This window comes from Electrophorus electricus, chromosome 2 (genome assembly GCF_041902795.1).
Source record: "Electrophorus electricus isolate QZ-2024a chromosome 2, ASM4190279v1, whole genome shotgun sequence".
Classification (NCBI taxonomy): domain Eukaryota; kingdom Metazoa; phylum Chordata; class Actinopteri; order Gymnotiformes; family Gymnotidae; genus Electrophorus; species Electrophorus electricus.
This window is the reverse complement of record NC_137498.1, coordinates 27337347-27358044: the sequence shown is the minus strand read 5'-3', so window position 1 is coordinate 27358044 and position 20698 is coordinate 27337347. Positions and strand designations below refer to the sequence as shown.

Sequence of the window (20698 nt, the reverse complement as noted above, 5' to 3'; positions counted from 1 at the left end):
ACAGCACAAGGGATCTGAAATTTCCTTTAGACTGTGCAGCCTTAAGTCTTTGCCTGTGGACTCTCCTATTCAGCACACCCCAGAGATTTTGTATTATATGTATTGGATTGTTGTCTTTTGTTTTTTATCATTTTTACTCAGTATTAAAAATTGGAAAGAAGTTGTGTCTTATTTCAAATAAGAAACTAAATACTGATTGGAAGAATATTGTAGATATTTATTATCAGTAATATATATTAGGTGGCTCATAACTGTAATTGTCGACTTAAATACTATAGGAAATGTGACTGTAGTCATGTGATTTAAATGTGACTGATGTCATGTAATCGCATATTCAGTTAGAAATACAACACACATACTTTTTTTCTACTGCCAGTATTCCAGTGCATCTTCATGTCTGCCTATGCATACATTTGTAAGGTAAACTATATGGGCAAAAGTGTTTGGCCACACCTCTTAATCATTGAATTTGTGTGTTTCATTCAAGCCATTGTTTGATCAAGCACCTAGCCATGCACTATTACTTTACAAAATATTTGTGAAACAATGGGTAATTCCCAAGAGCATAGTGAATTTGAGTGCGGTACTGTAATAGGATAGAACTTGTTATGACGCACCAAAAGGGAGGCTCTTGTCTAATTAGCAACGTGGAAGAAATAACAACACACACACAGAAGTATGCAGCAACAGTCTTTATATGTTCAACTAACCTGGATAGAGACCAGGGATGGTGCGCAAGCAAAGAACTTAAATAAAAGAAGATGTTATTCATCTAACCTAACCCTGGCAAGAAAAAGAAAGCAACCTAACTACGCTAGTCTACCCTAAACAAAAAATGAAGGGAGTGGCACCCACCCTCTTGCTTAATGTGTTTAACCAGAGTGCACAAACCTGCATTGTGCAGTATCCATACATTCTGCCCTGTTCTCAGTCCAGGTGGAGAACCTAGTTGTGGCAAAACAGATACCAGACACAGAAAGCTGCATAGCTATTTACACAGCTGAAAAGGCAGAATTGCTGACCAAAGGTAACTTATATAGGAATCAAGGTCAAGCTAGATGTCATGTGTAATAAACAGAGGAACAAGGAAACAGTGGGTATGAACAAAGAAAGCAGTGGGTCAATCCAAGGAGAGACTTAAATGGAGCTAATAAATGTTACAAAGCTCTAAAGGTCTTGCAACAGGAGAGAAAGAAAGAAAAAAAACACAGTATCTACACGGATACACAGTATGCCCACCATTAAGAGCAAAACTGTTTTGAAAAACAATAATCAAAATAAAATAGAATGAAGTCTACATCAACATCATGAGAATTAAATATACTCACTATCAAGATTTAGTTTATTATTTATGTGTAAATAGAACTACAGCTCTCAGTTCATTTGGTATTGAAAATTTGCAAAGCAAGCTGACCAATTACACAAATATACAATTATACCAATTATACATTATAAATATACTAACATGCAACTATGCAAGATAGTATATTTGTTACTGTCACGAAACGCTCGCCTGCCACGTGCAGTGGGAGGACTGTCTTGTTTGTAACCACACCTGCACCTCCTTCGTCTTTAAGTATATAAACCCGTGTTAAAGTGTGCAGGGTGCTGGTTATTGTCGGCATCATGTCTAGATGTAACGCGTTTCTGTTAGACATATTCTCTTGTTTGTTTAGCGTTAACTGTTTCATGTTCCTTGTTTGTAATAACTGTGAGTGCCCTTATGTCTTTAAATGTTAAATGTTCGTCCCAGGTGGGAGCCTGTGCGTCCTGCCTTGCGCCCTGCGGCATGCGGGCCAACGCGCGTTACAGTTACATTGGTAATATATTTTAGTATGTGTTAAAATATGTGTTAGATATGGAATATGTTTGAAATCGGTTTTAGTCTAGTACAAATATATATATATTTGGGTATGGTTTTGTTTCAAAGCTGTTAAATTATACCTTGTTTAGTTGGTCCAGGATGAGGCAGTACAATGGCGTTTTTTCCCCCTCTAGAATTGCAGTATCTCTCCTCTCACAAACACTATTCTTAAACTTTATGGAAATTTGTTGTTGGGCTGTTCTGGTATCTGGGATCAGAAGATTGACCTGGTGTTAGGTCAGGTGCATTGACACCTTTTTGAAGCCTCATTTATCTATAATCACGTAATATTTGCATTTGATCTCGAAGCAGTGCTTCTAAAAGTATGTGCTTCATAAACTCTGAGTGGTGTCAGTTCATTAGTTTTGAGCATCTCATCACTACTTTTGCCTATTTACATTGCCTCTTTATTTTGACCACTGCCTGTTTTACTGGATTTATGGTTCTCAACTCATGTTTAACACATGTTTAACAAACTGTTTTTTGTCACCTTATACTTGAATATGACTCTTATTTAGTGTTTTAGTTTGATGGCTTCATTTAGATTTAAAATCTCTTGGCACATGAAAGAATATATAATGTTTTTACCTTGACTATGCTCTCAATATCTTTGGAGGCAAAAGATCCACACTATCAAAGAAAGTTCATCATACTTTTCTGTATGACCATTTCTCCATTATTTTGGCTAAAAATCTCTATCACAGTGGAGATGAAGAAAATGAAGGACAGCGAGTGCCATCTATTAATGGTAAAATTATTACATTCCAAATCAAATACATGACATATCAGAAACCCAGGTAAAAATTGCATTCTTTTTTATTCTCTGAAATTAGAACGTGTAAATATTTAGAAATGTCTGATATACCCCCATTCTAGAGGGCCTGGTTATTTTTGCAAAATTACTAAAGCTTAGTCAACATTAACATGAGAAAATTGTAAAATGTCTGTTTTCATGTTTTGTCGATTCATTCACACATAAACAGCATTTTTTTTTTTACCACTGAAAATATATATTTTCAAATTGGTTCTGTAAAGTGAGTTGACAGGTGTAGAAATTGTAGGAAAAAAGTGGAAGTAAATGTAAGTCTCCAACTGAAGAGTTTCATGAAATGAGTAAAGGATCTAACATAACACTCAGGTAGTGTGGCAAATAAAGCATCACACACCACCTGAGTGGGGCATGGCAACAAATTAAAACAAAGACCTTGTGCAACTGAAACACTAAACATAAACAAATGCCATGTTCAAAGTCATTGTCGTCACATGGGTAATCGGCTTTTGTGTTGTAGTGTGGATATGGGAAAAGATAGCTTTTAGAATACACTGAGGTAAAGTTGTTATGTAACCTCCACCGTTCCAAAATGGCTGCACTATTGCCATGCTGTTTATTACAGTAGATATTTCATGTTTAGCTGCAGAAACCTCTCTTTTTTCCAGACAAAAAAGCTGTTTGTCTTTTGTTCTTTTTTTCTGTCTGCCATTTTCTCTAGGTGTTGGCTGCTATATTGCCAGTACAGCATGTAAACAAAGTATTATTGTATAAATGAGTCATAGGTCAGACACTTGCGCATGCTCACCATTTACCTTCTTTATCATTTGTGTGTTTATTTTGGATGAAAAACTTCCAGAAAATGGTCTGAAAATTCTAGTGTACGCTAAACATAAAAATGGCAGTTTCTAGTTTATTTGCACTGATGTGGACTAAGATTAAATGCAGCTTTAGTTAGTGAGAGAAATGTATACATTGACCAACTGCATGCTCATACAGTCAAAGGTACACATTGAGATCAAAATATTCAGTTGTGCCTTGTGTTTCTCTTTTGTTACCAGTTATTCTTTAGATTAAAATAAGTATGCTTATAGATCAGATTAGACAGATATGAAGTCCCAAACTTGATTAAGGGGAGCATATAAAATACTAAGCCCAATCATCACCACTTTGAACAAAGCCCTGAAACAAACACATGAAGATATTAATCATACATTTATACATTCATTTCTTGTATTATTGCAATCTTTCAGTTTTAAAAATGCAGAACCACTCTGCTGTTCAGGTAAACCATAAAGTATAAGCTTTTGCACCAATGAAAGCTTATGGCTATGTAGTAGAATGGCTGGAAGCCCACACATCTAATGTTTCCCCCTATACGACTGCAATCTGTATTATTTTGTGGATGACATGCACAAACAAAGACATTTGACTTAAATCCCAGTTGCGCTTGACCGATGCATCCTTGAGGTTTTTTGTCTTTCTTCCCAAATTCCTTCACTGAATTTTGATGATTACACAGAGCATTCAATATATGTGCAAACTGTGGTTTGCTATTAATTAATAAAGGAACAAACAAAAACAGGCCTTACTTTAATGTATCCTCAGTCCTGATTTCATCCATCCCTTCTGTCAAATTCTGGTATTTGCTAATGATTTCTGATAAATCATCCACAAAGACTCTGCAAAATTAACAATGTCACTAAAGCAAATTATGAGCATTTTCCTCCATTTTAATGATGTACACAAAAAAATACTTTGGTGTCAATAGCTCTTCCTTGTGGAAGGTTTTCAGCCAGCTAAATGAATGAGTCACAAGCCAGATCCATGTGATGTTTCTAATTTAAAGCAAGAGGTTATTACATTTAAAGTGGAAGTTACAAAAGAAAATAGTGACAAATGTGTAGTGAAGATTATCCCTGATTATCTGATCTGGTCAGGGAGGGCTTTCTTTCACCCCCAGGCCAAAGACAGGAATCAGGACCCCTCTGGTGCTATGATGCTGAGCAACAAACCCATAAAATGACGTAGCTGATGGCCTGGCTTTCTGACACTTAGGTGTTATAAAATCCACAGATTGAATGCAGGAATCTCTAAATAGCCTAGTTATATCAGAACTGTGACCATAAATTCCATCAGACTCAAACCCTTACCAGGAAGCCATTTGACAGAGATATGTTCACAGATATATATGTTTCTCTTTCCCCACAGATTCACAAAGTAATAACTTGCCATTTAACATACTATGATGTCAAATGTAATGATCAGCAATGTATGACTATTTTAATATAATCTTCAAATTGTGGTGTTTGCTTCTATGATTTGATAAGTGTCCATTGTTTCATTATTCCTTTCCTTAATTGTTCCTTAATAATTAGTCATCCTGATCAATTCACATGTATTTTTCTTACCTCATGTTTATTGTAAACAAATTGTTAACCACTTAAAATAATTAAATTGACTATCCATCTGCTTCAGCCATCCTAAGGCTTGTTACTTTGTTTACAAACTTTATTCTAAGACCATGAGGTAGACATTTGTAGTAAATATATAATTTTTTTTGTTTAATTGATTTATGGTGGCTCTTACTGGAATGTCCTACAGGAATTATTTTCCCCCATTGTGAAAACAAAAGCTATTGAATATGCATGAACCAGTCAATGCCCTTTCTCCAACATATACCTGAAAAGTTCGACCCCCTAGTCAGTCTGAGGCTGAACTGTGAAGGGAAGGAGGATAAGACATGTATAAAGAACTCCTGCCCCCCCCCCCCCTTTTCACTTTACTCGCTAAGTAAAGAGAAGTTTCATCTCAAATTTTCTTCTTTGCTGAAATTAATTTAATGGCCTCTCACCAAATGTTTAGAACAGACTCGAGTTCCATGTTGCCCTATTTTATTCTTTTTATTTATTTTTTGGTTCTGCTTAATTTCTTATATTTTAATTTGTGTTAGTCAAAATTTCCTCATGACAACTTATATCCAGCAAACTTGTGTTGTTGTGTGGATTGAGACTGAAGTTTCATTGTGTTGCCACCAATCAACCATTGCAGAATCATCATCAAAAGCAAGGACTCAGGACCAATGATACCTAAAGCTCCTACTTATGAAAGGCCTTCCAAGAAAGGCCTCAGACCCTTTAATCTCCAAAAATCCAGTACTGCGGATAAAGAAGCTTTGTCATCTCATCGTCATTGTCATGCTCTTTTGTTTAGTTCTTATGTGCTTTCTATCTGTGCTCCAGTTTACGTTGCCCTCTCTGTATTGCCCTCCCACTTCATATTTGTGTAGCTTAGTCTGTTCTTCTGTCTGCTGTATGTTATTTCAGTGCTTTTGTCTACATTGCTTTCCTGATCCATTATCGCCAGTCTTTGTCTAATTTCATTCCTCATCGCTTTGCTCCCTTTTTGGTTTCTTTCCCCTTGTTCAGTCATGCAAGCGTTGTTTGGTTTTCCTTTTAAATCTGTTTCCTGTATTTCAGTCTTGGTTATTGTTTACCTCGTTAAGTAGCCCAGTTCTATGTACTCCCCGTCCTTGTTTTTCTACCCTGTTTGTCTTAGTTTCATGCTTCATTGTTTTCCTGTATGTCTTCCCTTAATATTTAGTTCCCTTCTTTATCTAGTGCTCATCCTCACCCTTATTAGCCTACTATCCTTTTGTTTGTTCCTGGGCTTTGTTCTGTACTGTGTTCTCCTGGTGTTTCCATTATTAAACTTATCAATCATTTACACTGTCCTGTCTATCCTTTTTGTTATGGCTTCCCCTGCTTTGAATTCTACCTGATCTTATGTCCGAGGCAGTGGTACTTCACATATATCTCCTTTGTTGGTCTTTGTTTGTTTGGTTGATTAAGTAGACTTCCAGGTTGGTCATTCTCACAGCTTAGTTAGCTACTTTGGTCCACCATGAAGCATTTGGGTTAATTTTGGCTTGGTTACACTGTTACGTCTGTTCTACTATAGTTATTCTGGTGAACTCAATACCTCTGGTCATTAGTGGAATCTAAGTCAATGATTTTGGGAATGTTTTCTTATCTCTATTAACTCAATAAACATATCTTAGTTATTACATTTGTGAGTCAAGAGTGATATTCTAAATTTTGATAGCTAAGAAGTAATCACGTTATCAAAATTACAAAATTCATGAGATGAGACTGAATTATTACTCATTAATATATTTGTTAAAAAATTAATACATTTTCCTAGTTAATCAGTGTGGTGCCCAAATTAACCTCATCAACTGTGACTGACAATTTATTAAAGTGTTAAAGCCACTAAAAATGGATACTGTCATTTGACACTTATTTGGTTTTCTTGGAAAGTATAATTACAGCAGTTTAAAGGTTAAAAACCAGGTAACCATCCAAATATAAACTCAAAAAGATGTATACCCTGTATGTATTTTGGGTGTGTGGGTGTGTGTGTGTGTGTGTGTGTGTGTGTGTGTGTGTGTGTGTGTGCGTGCACCCGTGTGTGTGTGTGTGTGAATACACACGCACACATACGAATGTACATACAGTGTTGTAAAAAACACATTGATAGCTGATTGGATCCAAAAACCAAATTTGTTACTGGAACAGAAAATAAATAAATAAATAAATAAATAAATAAATAAATAAACAAATAAATAAAATAAATAAATATTGTTATATATATATATATATATATATATATATATATATATATATATATATATATATATATATATACACACACACACACACACACACACAAAAGAAACTTACTGGAAAAAATAAAATATTCAATATTCCACATATTTTAAATGGTACACTATAAACTTGATACTTGTAAGCATATGACACACCTTTGAGCTTCATCTAGTTGCTCCTGAGTAAGTACTCCACTGGCCAGGAGTTTGTGGATGCAAATGATTCTTAAATTATTCCAGTTGCTGCAAGATACAAAAAATAAACACAGCATAATTATTAACATGTCTTGCAAAATATTTGTATTCAAAAAGAAAAAAATTATTGGTCATGGCAGTGCATTACATTTTAAATGTTGCAGTCAAACCAAATTGACTGACACTCAGAGACAGTAGTTTGCAAACTAAAGACATTTTTTATTAATATTCATTGTAACTCTCAAAAACTCACTGATAGCTAATCAGAATTAATTGATACTAATTGTTTATCTCTGGGGAGAGATCCGCTATAAAAAAGACAGAGCACAAGTTTGTTGTCTATGCACATATGATTTTAGATAGCAACAAAGCTATCTAGAATACTGATAGGTTGAAAATCTGTTTAAACAAAATAAAGTCTAGATGAAATAATAAATACTGACATTTAGTAGTCATTCTGCAACTGACTAAATACCAAAAGGCTGTGCAATGTATCAAAATCTTTATCCATCTTTAAAATACTAGCTGAACAACAAATCCTGTTATTCATCTTGTCTTCCTGGATTTGTATACAGTGCTCCCAACCTCCCAATCTTTAATCTCCTTCTCTCATCTTTCTCCATAACACATTTCTCTACCTGTTGTATGACTTTAAGATTATTTGAGGTTAGCCCCTTGATATTTAATTATTTTCAAATATTTTTGAAAATATGTAAACTACCTGACTTACTGAAAACAAACCTGAAGTTTTGTATTGTGAGATTCAGCTAATTGCCATAAATGTAAAGGTAAATATAAATTATATTTTAATACAGATCTTACATTGATAGGCTTCTGGCTGTTTCATCATCAATGTTCCTGTTGACTCTATCAATGAATTCCCAAAATTTATCAACCATCACCCTTTTTAAAGCCCTGTGGATTAAGAAATAATAAGTACTCAGCTATATTTATTATAGTAGCAAGACATATTTTAGAATATATTACATTTTGGCTTACGGCAATTGTGGAGGCAAGGAGTATGATTTCTGTTTCTCTTCTTTTACAATTTTATTGGCTTCTGCACTGAACAATTTCCATTTCTCCAAAGTTACCTCTCTTTAAACAGTAGAAGAAATTAGAGTAATGGTAATGAATAAAATACATATGCGCATGGTTCCAAGGTTGGAATTGCTGTAAAGCATTATGGAGCTTTAAGAAGATAAATAGATTGGGTATATACTGGGTATACACAGTAGAGAAAATATACATTTTACATAAAATTCAGCTGCAAATTAATCACAGCAGTAGCCCTCATATTATTGTATATACTCTGCATTAGTAAAACAATAAAGTACTTACCCAAAGGCCTTAAACTCTTTATCACCTACAAGGGCGATTGTTACATTCACAGCTCTAAAATATAATCTTTTCATTTCAAAAAATACACCCATTTCAGACAGCTTTTCATAAACTGGATGTAAAAGAATAACTGTGCCTCTGCCCACAGTCCTATGTATTGTTAAAGAGAGAAAAAAGAATGGTTATGCAGTGCTTCAAAAATGGCCTTCAATGTACATGCTCTCTCACTCTTACTAATTATTATTTTTCTACATGCACAGCATTTCCTGTGAACACACGAGTAAAATACTACCAGCGAGGCCTGCATGCACACTAGGGTTTGGTCTATGATCTGGAGCTGTTAAACACTTTACTATGGGGCAGCTGGAAAAAGGTGTAAAATCTGTGGAAAGTGTGGTACTTTCTCTATGAGGTACTGTCATGTTACAGAAAAAAGATCTTTAAAAACATTTTTGATATGTACAATATAAATCTGCAAGTAATCTAAATGTAAACCTGCAGAAATATATATTTTTATGTAATACATTTATCATTGAATTAGTGCTGCTTCATAATTGCTAGAAAAATCTAAAGCAAGAACTTAAAAGGGCAAACAGAGAACTCATGATAATTTTATGCTATGTTATTCATTTGCAATATTAGATGCCACACACTTTTAACTATGAGCATTTTTCTCCCTAACCCTAAACCATTTCTCTCAAATGTGCAAATGTGCAAATATATATTCTACAAAGTTATGCTCAGTTTGGTTTTGACCACTGAGCATGCATTTAAATTTAAGATGCAAGTGGATTGCTTCCAGTTTCTTGCTTTAGGTAAACAGTGAACTGCAACACTAGGATCAAAGGTCACATTTTACATCTGTTATTTGGACCTTCATCTCTGGATGATAAAATGAAACTAATCCAGAAATAACATTTCTTCTTTTTGGTCATCAATTTCCAAATACAAAGTTAACAATACCTAACAACAAATATTGAAAACAAAGTGAATGTTTGCACTACAGCTTTATGGGGATGCTTCGTTTTTACATGACCTATTTAAAATGAAATCGGGAAAAACACAATTATTAAATTAGATATTTAATAACTATAATAATAACTAAATATTTAATAACTACTATGGAAAATTATAAGCATGGGTGTCTATTCTAATGTTCTGAATAACAACACACAGCCGCACTTTAAAAAATATTAACAATTTAGTTTTACCTGATTGTTTTCCACCATCTCTCTTCACCAGCCAGATAGAACGGCATGGCATATATACGTAAGGCAATTAGATAAAAGTCCAGCAAAAAATCTGTATCTCTAGGACAAAACAAGAAAGAGTAAAAATCACATGTCAAATGTTTGTATAGTGTTTTATATTTATCTCTTTTCTGTCTTTAGTGCAATTGCACATCTTATAATAGCACTGTAAAATGCATCTTGTAATAGTACTATAAAAGAGCTGCACAAACAAACTCAGAACCTGGGCAAAATGGTGCCATACAAGGTCTAAATGTTTTGCCCTAGACCTCTTCACCTCTGTGAAAAAATCCTGATTGTAATCTGGAAATATGCCAAGGGGGTCTGGATGCCAAAGGAGGAGAATTCCTGTAGTATTGACCTATTCAGGACAGATTCATGCTTGAAAATGGAGAGGAAGGTCTTCAAGATCTTTGTACAGTGGCTTACTGCATATGTTATATTGGCACCTCAGTGCAGAAAGGTGGAGTCCCAGGTTGAACCAAGAAAAGGGTAGTGGTCACCCAGCTGATCCATGAAGCAAGACGACACAAAGGAGACTTAGCAGTTGTATGGCAGGTTTGGTAAATGCTTAGGGATCATTGGACTACTATGAAAGGTTCAGTTTGAGATTAACATCTGGCTTGACTACATTGACTAACATCTGGCATTGGCTAGAAAAAGAATCATCACAGAGTGCACAGTTTGTGAGCTTGTTTGCTCTTCCTTTGAACATGCTTGTTAAATTGGAAGAAGTTCAATGCAGAGGCCCCATGTCTAGGCCTCATACATGGCAGCCCCAATCAGAGCATTCATGGATGACCTAACAGTGACTACACCATCAAGTGCTGGGTTGCAAATTGATTCTGAAGGGTCTTGAGAGGCTCATGTCTTTGGCAACAATAAGCTTTAAGCCAGTGTCCTGGACCCTAGGCCTTAAGTAAGGCAAAATGGTTAACTACCCTCAATTTTCCTGGGGGAATTCAAATTCTATCTTTAACAGAAAAGCCAGTGAAGAGTGTTGTATGTGCTACTTTGCAGATGGCATGGCCAACTGCAGTGAGTATGGTGGAGCTGGCAAGGAGAAACCACAGCTACACTACAGGGTCACAGCTACACCACAGGGTCACAGGGGGGCTGTTGGAAACTCCTGGTTGACCTTTGTAGACAATAAAGTGTTGTACTTCTGAAGTTAACTGCCCTTGGGCTCAGGAACAGAAGAGAGCCAAGTACAAGGAGCTGGTTGAAAAATGTCATGTCAATGGATGAAGAACAAGATGTGAACCAGTGGAGGTAGGGTGTGGGGGTTTTGCAGGCCAGTCTCTCCACAGAGCCCTCAAGCTCCTGGGGATGTGGGAACAGCAGTTGAACAGATCCACGCACCAGGCCAATCTGGTGTGTGATCAGCCTATCTTTTGTCCTGTGTTACACTTTCAAACCAAAACAAAATTCCCTGGCCCAAGATCATACCTTTCATCTGGAGAACTGTTATAGTGTTATTGCTTTTTAATTCATTTGTTTATTTACTTATTTTGTATAATGAAGGCCCAGGCTCCACTCAAGCATCATACAGTATTAAGAGCTACACAGTTTAACATGCAGCATTAAATGAAAACACTAAAACTGACAATCATTTCAGAAAAAAAAATATTTCATTAATTAATGCAGACATTTAAAATAATATTTTTAAAAATGAAATTGATGAAATAAATAATGGAAATGAACAATGAAAATCAACGATAAAGACAAAAATATGCAATAATCAAAACCACATACATTAATTGCTGTTTAATAATGTATTTTGCAATTGCTTACCCCCAAACTTCACTTATTGTGTGTAGATCTATTATTGGCAACAGCATTTCCTGCAGAGTTGCCATATAGTATGAGTCATCCAGTTGCCTGTAAAAAAAAATATGTTTCTGGTTATACAAATGCAAGCGAATGTAAGGTTACAAAGAAATGTAAAGTTGTAAAGACTTACAGGTTTTCAAATTAAAATAATAGTATCATATTACAGATATTTACTTACAAACAGATTTTATCTTGTATAAATTTGGCAACAGTTCAAGCACTGTTACTATGACTGCATTATTGTCCTTTAAAAAAAACTGATTGGACTTCTTATGGACTGTTAAGATGCATATAAATCAAGGCAACAATATTATTGCACATCACTGATTTTCAAAGGTCCAAAAATCCTTGATCCTAAATTGGGCTTCCTCTGAACATGTGATCTATTATTAGCAAGTATATTAGCATAGTATCAATATAAACAAATGACACCATCACTAAGGCTACCAGAACCATGGGGTGAGCTGGCATTTGACCATGTGGTGAGCTGGCAGAACCATGGGGTGAGATTGCATTTGACCCAAAACTTTTCAAAGGCAATGTCCCACCATTTTTGGATTACTCTGAAACTGGTTTAATTCAGAAAAGAAAATCCAATCCAATCAAAATCTACATTTCAGATGGGTGGTAGGATGAGACAAACAACAGTGATGTTTGTGAAAAGGTTTGTTAAACATGCTATTGTTTTTATAGTTATAATTTAAGTTGTACATAATGCTGAAAGTAAGGTTTAGTTGGTCAGTAAATTCTACAGACATTGGCCCAGATTTATTTATTTATTTATTTAGTTAGTTAGTTATTTATTTATTTATTTTTTGTTAAATAGAGAAGAAAAGGATGAGACAATAATCCAGCCTGGTAATGTGGTCAGGTATGTTAACAGTTTTGTTAGCTTGCAAATGCTGCTTTTTCATTAGTATATGACAAAGATTATTATTTATTTTTAGTACAAATAAGAGCAGCAGACATTTTAAATAGAAAAAAAAGATAGTCATTAAGCTTAAGTGTAGCCTTTGTCCCTGAGCCTTTGTCCTTTCTAATGAAAGATATAATATATAAGATATATAAGATGTGCTGGTTAATGTGTGTACTTTGAGGTTTTATAAATATGGTTAATAGAAACATTGCAGGCTTTGAATATTTCAACATCTGTAAGTTAGCCTCCAGTCAGGTAAGAACTTTGTTTATACCTACTGTTGGCTTCATTCATATTTTGAGGATGGATAAGGAACTCTTGATATTTTTAAAATCAGAAATTAAATTTCAAAATAATTTTGTGCAATGATGAGGAATTTGCTCTTTGTCACAACTGGCCCCTCCTAGTGTCTGTCACACTGGCAACCCTTTCTAATGTCCTTGTTTAATTCCTGGTTTCTTTTCCATGTGCCTCCTTGTTTTTGTTCCATTCCTTAGTTTCCTTTTCTCTGCCCCTCATGAGTTTCACCTACGTCTTGTTTAGTTCTCGTTAACCCATATATTTAAACCCTGCATTTGTTCAGTCTTGTTGCTGGTCATTGTTAATCCTTGCCTCTGTGTTTGCTTTATGTAGATCTTTTCTAGTATCTGTGTTTTTACACTGCCTGAATTTTTGTATGTAGCTTGTGTTCTGTATTTTCTGTGTTAGCCTGTCTATTTATCATTTTGCTTTTTTGTTTTGATTTGTTTTGATTTGTTCCTACACTCTCCATGTTGGCTCTATGACCCTGGACCATTCTAATGACTCTGATTTTGGATTTGTCCTTAAAAAATCTTGTTCTTCTCAGTGAATGCTTCCGTCTCGTGATCACTCCACGTTATCCTCTTAAATGTTTAAATTACTGTTTCAAACTATTGCCACTGTTATATAATATCAGATTTCAAAAAGATTAAGTTCTCTTAAGCACTTTTGGAAGAGTGATGCCATCAACTTTCCAGTAGTACACAAAAACCAAATCTCTTTGAAACTGTTACATATTAAACATATTGAAAAGTTGTTGAAAACCCCAAGAGATGTACAAATTTATTTTAGCAGCTTCAAGTTTGTTTTGCAGTGAGACTTTATACAAACAGAGACAAAGTACAAAGTTGGTGGCACCACTGCCTTTCCATCTCTCATAACTGGTGTTTGTAAAACCACCAGTGCACTGTTGTATGTCAATGTGTAATTTAGGTTTTCTTCCTAGATTCTTTGTAGACGAATAATGTTCGAACATCTTAAGTTTGAGTCTGAACTTAGTATTAGACTTTTATTATACAGTGGCAATGAATAAATACAATTGGTGTTAGAAACACACAAATACGCACACGTGTGTGAGTGTGTATCTTACCTTACAATGTCTTCATACATTTCATTAAATTCAGGAGTATAAGTGCTGTTCAGAAATCCATCCCAGAAAAAAGTTAATGTTTTTGAGGCAACCCTGAAAATAAGGAACAGCAGAAAATAGCAATGTTGTCAGTGTACATTTTCCCTCAAAATAGCCCATTGAGTTAGATGGTGTACTAATGTGAAAAGAGCCAGAGTATCTGTGAACATTTTGTTATTAATACTTTTCTGCCATATGACCAATTAATATTGCACATGTAGAGAACCTGAGACATGCAAAGGGGTATGCTAAATAACAAAACTTATAAACTAAAATAAGTATATTCATATAAAAACCAGAGGGATTTGATGATTTTTTTTATTGCAATAATGTGATTTTAAAGTCTGATTATGCAGTGGCAGCGGCATTATAGAGCCTTGTTGTCAAAAATTTGAAGGAGTATGAGGACCAATTAGTTAGTAAAGCTACTACTTGTGGGATTTGCTGGCTGGATTAATTTAAATTCCATTCACAGCATGCTTGTACTCACTTTTCTTTTATGTCATATGTCTTATGTTAACAGTGTTAGTGAAATGTGTTTATGCCAGTGTATTGTATTCTGATTCTAGCACCCATGATCCAGATACAGTACTTTATTTGTATGTGGTTTTAAAAAATGTTGTCTTTACACTAATCTGGCATAACCATACTTGTGATCTCCAAAAGCATTTATAACAGTCTGCATATAATGTGTAACATGCTAAGTATGTGGGATTCATGAAGAATTAATGTTGTCACCAAGTATTACTGAAATATATTCAAAATAAGATGCTTATAAAAGTCTCATGGAAGACAGTGTAATGTTTCAACATCTAAGAGATTTCTTTTAGCGTTGACATAAACAAAGCCTTCGCAATCAGCCTGCAACTCAAAGTCTAGGGTTATGGTGTCTGTATTTCCATATACTTAGCATAAAAACTGTGCATATGCATGGCTGTTTCTGGGTCATTCTGCCTTAACTTCAGATGACAACAAGTATTCAAATGACAACAAGTATTGTCTCAAATCCAACATTAGATAACATTAGTTAGACAAAATCAACTTGTTAGACATCACAATGACAAAAACATATGATAAAGGTACTTACCTTACTGTTAAGAGGAATGTGTCCTTTTCTTCCTGCTTCTCAGATTTTTCAATTTCTAAATATTTAGTTCCAATTAAAAACAAAACAGACCTAATTCTTTAAAACATAGAGAATAATAGTTTATAGTTTAAAAAGTCATAAAATTGATCTGTTAGTTATTAAAAGTATATTCATAGCTAACTCATGTAGAGTTCCCACCAATATTGACAAACACTAGTAGAAATCCCATGTAGGGTCTTGTGAAATGTATTAATATAAGAAAGTGTTTGAAACAAACTAGATGCATATATTTATCTTACATTAACAATAATTATAGACATTTTATACTTTGTCTATCTATCTAGCCATCCCACAAAGGTAGTAAGTGCTGTGTTAAGAAATTAATTAATGAACAGTATCATCCCATTTTAAACAAATTCTTACCTTTCAGAAAAATGTTCATAATCAATTTTTTTTATTTCTGAAATAACATCCATACCAACTTTAAGATTGTTCATCACAAATGTTTCCATAGTGCTGTTAAATGCAAAGAAAAAGGAGTTGTCAATTTTGAATTTATATATATATATATATATATATATATATATATATATATATATATATATATATATATATATATATATATATATATATATACATAACTTTTGAATATATATATATAGAGAGAGAGAGAGAGAGTGAGAGAGAGAGAGAGAGAGAGAGAGAGAGAGAGAGAGAGAATACACACTGAGTTGGATGGGAAGTGAGGAATGGATTAGATGATTTTGCCTAGACCTCAGAGAATCTTTTTAGAAAATTGGAATACCAGTGCTCTCTTACCACTCAATCCACTCAAACACTCAGTTAACAGTTGATTGTTAATCATTTGTGCAAGATGTTAAACAGGCTATTAACATGTATCAGTGACAAACAAACATCAAATTTGTTAAGTATATTTATAAAAACAAAGGTTCTGTGGAGCAGGCATTAAGCAGTATCACCATGTTTGAATGGGGAATGAAATGATTACAGAATGCAATGCAATGAGCATACTCTCATAAAGAATGAAAAAGAAATCTTTTACCCTGCACTTTATGTATACTCAGTGGTGCATTGCCACATACACAGTAAAAACATATACACATGCCAGTTCAAAGCAAATCAATCTGTTTTGCCTTATATGTGAAAATGCAATATACTACAATCTGTACAGAATGGCCAGCCAGACAAATCAATCAAGTTTGCTTTGTAATTAAGACATTGATAAAAACTATTCTGAATGTACTGGAATATTTTCCAAAACAAACCAAGTACACTATATCATGTTTTTTTCAAGTTGAGTACTGGGGCCTCTGATCTGCTGACTGCTGCAAGTAAGCTTCTGGGTGATGTTTGTATTTCCTCTTTTATTTCGTGCATTATACATGATGCTGTTCAGAAGCCCTCAAGTGCATCAACTCCAGGTATATATTTGTAAATGTCAGCATGTGATTGTAAATTTATTTGTATTTACAGTTTAGATACAAATATGAAAGCAAACAAATATGATTTTCTAAACTAAGAAAAACCTGAACAAAACTTTACTATGTAACAGGATAATGATTTAAAAACAGTCTAAAACTCCATTCAAAGTATTCAGACAGTAAAGAACATCCAGGTGTACTACAGAAAATGGTCTGTACCCAGACACAAGATTTCTCACCAATCCATGGGCTGAACTGCTTAGTGTAAAATGTATGTTCTATCAGTCAACAAAGCACTTATGGCATTCTCAGTGTTTAAAAGTGTCTCTATAACAGCAAAACCTCTGATGAAATTTCATGAAAGGATACCTCAAACACCACAGGCTATGACTAAAGCTAATTAAGGAATCTTTGTTGTAGAACAACAAAGTTGTACTCTACTGTTTCCCAGTCTGTATGTTAGAGATAACAGTAAAGTAACAGCAGTTAAAGATAAAAGTGAAGTTAAAACATGCATGCTTACTTCATGGAGAGAAGGTAACAAAGAAACTCCAAAGGAGCACTACTGATTGGAGGAGCTTCAGGAAGGTATTGTGCAACCAAAGTTCTGTAAGAACAAGAAATGTGTATGGTGTCAATGAAAAGTTGTGATTCACAAACCTGGGATTATGCTGGAAACATAAGAAAAACATGCTTACCCCCAGAGCTCATTCACTTTGGCTTTTTCAATGACCCCATTTATTATATTCACTCCTCTGTTCAGTAGAGGATCAGATGCAGAATTGTTGGCATGATGTATGAAAGAAATGGGTGAACCATTAAAATGGGAGCATGGCTCATTGTTTACTGTGCAGTGAAATTCCCACCAATAATTTGTAACAACAGGATTTAAGAACTCATTAATTAAGTATTTTTTAGGACAGGATTGTGCAAATGCAAAGAGCTGCTGTCTTAAACACTGTGAAATGTCCCAGTGTTATTAACTTTGGGCTAACTTTAGGCTGTATTGCTTCCTTACTGTAGCTCAAAATTTGACTTGGTAAGTGTAGGCTGGTGAGTAGTTAACCAGTTAACTACAGATATTTTCCTGTGATTAGTGAACTTATGGCAGAATCTAAATAAACACTGATAATTATTTTAAAAGACAGAATATAGTATATAATACCCTGATAAACTTGATCAAGCATGATTGTCTTTCTTATTTCAATTCAGATTAAAAACATTTCATGTTAAAAAACATTTAGTTGTTTCCCAAGACATCTAGAAATTCTCTGTTGAACTGATTTCCCTGAACTTTAGCTCAGCCAGATCTGCCAAAAATGATGTAGTTTACCTAGCCACTCCAATTTCCCTGAACACTACTGTATTAGGCTGCATTGAATATCCTGATCCATTTGCATTCTGCCCTGGAGGATATAGAGTACTGTGCAAAAGTCGGAGGCCACCATTATATTTGTTGTTTTATCAATGGTATAATGACATTTATTAGAATACAACCAGAAAATACAGGAAATTTGTATGTGGTTTTAAAAAGTAATTTTTTAAAAATCTGGGGGAAAAAAGCTTCTATAGACTACAGTGGCAAATATTTACTGTGACCTCCCCTTACAATTGAAAATTGAAGGAACCTGGTTTGAATGGAATGGTACCAGAGAATTACTTCAGAAAATTTCAGCACAGTCTCCAAAATGTGCTTAGGGTTAAGGGAGGTCACACTAAATAATGACTTTTGTAGAAGCCATTTGTAGAAGCCATTTGATTGTAGAAGCCATTTGATCCTGAATATTGTGTTTTTTCAATGTTGTGTAAACATTTCCTGTATATTCTATCCTGTATATTATATTATATCCATTATATCCATTATACCATTATACTGGCCTCAGACTATCTCATGTATCTTGCTTGCATATGTAATTTGCCCCAGCTCAGGCACTACCTTGTTCATTGATTTATTTATTTTTCCTGCCTTTTTTCCTTTAGTTACATTATTTCCATACATTTATTTTTTAACACTCAGGTGGTAGGTACAAGATGGTATAAATTAATATTAACTTTACCCCTGGACATTAAGATCATGTCCACTAGGGAACATTTCATATATCCTGGGCAGTAGAATAAGGTTATGATTTATTAAGATGCAGAATGCACATTTTTGTGTAGAAGTGATTAAATAAAAGCTAAAGCATTCCAACTGATATTATGAAATAGATTAGTGAAAATATATAATTTAATATGTGAAACTATCAGTTCAGTTAAAAATGATACATTTATAGTTAAATATTATATTCTGTGGGTTTCACTATAGTCTGAATTCAGATCTTACGGTAGGTACTGCTGAACATTCTCCTTTGTTGCTGCCATACTGATTATGTTTGTGACATCATCCTTGTAGTACATGACAAGTCTTCGCACAGTGCTGTGAAGTAGGTAATCAAAGATCAATTATACACACATTTAGAATTTATACAAGAACCACCTACAGTACATATAGTGGAGCACAGTGTGCTCCTTTTGGGGGTTAGACTGATTTAGTTAAATCTGTTCTTGGACTATGACAATAATCTGGTTAACTAATCATAAATCAATCATCAAATAAAATGTTTTTAAAGATACTATTACATGTAGGTTGTTATTTTCATGCAGATCTGAATGTGTTGAACATTAAAAATGTAATTATCAAACATCTTAATTTTTAAGCAGTCATTACATTTGAATCACCTTAAATACAGAATGGACTTACCGTGCTCCTACAATTAACTCATCCTGCACACCTTTACCTCTTTCCTCAATACTGATGTTTTTTGCTGTCTCTTTGAAGCAATTCCAGTTGTTTCGTATAGCAATTCTGAATGAATGAAAGGGTGTCATTGTAAAGCTGTTTTTCTCCATAATAATTGTTTTCCTTTTAATTCATTGAAAACAGTCAGATGTTGTTGGTCTTACCTGTTTTTTCTCAGCATGTCATCTCTTACCACTTTCTCAGTTACTTCTTTGATTTTATCCAGACAGTTCAGAAACACTTCAACCCCAAATTCTAGCACTTGATCAATGTTGTCATAATCTTTTTCTGACACTTTGAAACAGTCCACTCCTTGAGAACATATGGAGTTAGGTCAGACACCTTTATAGTGCAGAATATACATGTTTAGATCTACCATTTTTCCTACTCAAAATTAGATGTTAACTTACCAAAAGACAGGAGGAATGTTAGGGTTAGGATGACTAAAAGCTTATTCATATTGTAATATCTGGTCTGAAAAAGGCAAAGATAAATAAACAATTATCTGATTTAAAGTTTTTATGTTTTTGTTGGGAAATGTATTAAATATTTATAAGCTTTAGATGCTATTTATGATTCACTGTACCTGTTCCAGTCACACTGACTTGTAAGAGATCTGCTCTTATACAGTTTGTGACATGCTTTGCATAAGCAAAGTAAACAATTCTCTGATAAGAAACTTAAAGTCTGTGAGCAAAACTAGTTCAAAGATATATTGTTTATCTCTTAGTAAATTTATGTATAAAAAAAAGACAGACTGGCCAAAAGTCCAAAGTACTGGCCAAAAACCAAAGTACTGATTTGGTTTTGTTATTTTATGACAAAATCTACACCTGCTACTGATCCACTGAGTACATTGATTGGAATGGGCATATTGTCTATTAGTGTTGAACTGCAACCTTGAAATATTCTTTCTAAAAACAAACAGCGTGTTGAACCACTGAATACATTAATTAAAGTGGCATCATCATGTAATTAGAGCACCTCCATTATTTTTGAAATAATATCTTGTTTCACTCATTTGAATCTTTTACAGATTTTGTTGATCAAATCAATATTTAAGAAAAAATTGAAAAACAATTTTCTTTATCTTATTCCTTGTCAAGGACTGTGGAAAAGGTCACCCC

At 34.2% G+C, this 20698-nt stretch overlaps 1 protein-coding gene across 1 annotated transcript; it reads right to left on the bottom strand.

Moving 5' to 3' along the window:
- Positions 1–433: 433 nt before the first annotated feature.
- LOC145651309 (uncharacterized) lies at positions 434–20119 on the bottom strand. Its single transcript, XM_081697561.1, has 17 exons — positions 19982–20119; positions 19736–19883; positions 19533–19637; positions 19116–19208; positions 17491–17547; positions 17316–17399; positions 15774–15866; positions 15351–15446; positions 14225–14317; positions 11880–11966; positions 10047–10145; positions 8836–8985; positions 8494–8592; positions 8317–8409; positions 7456–7542; positions 4226–4315; positions 434–3815 (listed from the first exon to the last, which is right to left on the bottom strand). The coding sequence occupies exons 1-17, from the start codon at positions 20028–20030 to the stop codon at positions 3734–3736; spliced, it is 1605 nt and encodes a 534-aa protein (XP_081553687.1). The 5' UTR covers positions 20031–20119; the 3' UTR covers positions 434–3733.
- Between the last annotated feature and the right edge of the window lie 579 nt (positions 20120–20698).

Bases quoted from the DNA above. Each gene is read 5' to 3' on its own strand.
- LOC145651309 (XM_081697561.1), bottom strand. From the start codon at position 20,030: ATGAATAAGCTTTTAGTCATCCTAACCCTAACATTCCTCCTGTCTTTT. The intron at 17,400-17,490 runs GTAAGCATGTTT...TTGTTCTTACAG, and splicing joins AAAGTGAATGAGCTCTGGGG to AACTTTGGTTGCACAATACC. The intron at 8,410-8,493 runs GTAAGCCAAAAT...CTTAATCCACAG, and splicing joins TCCTTGCCTCCACAATTGCC to GGCTTTAAAAAGGGTGATGG.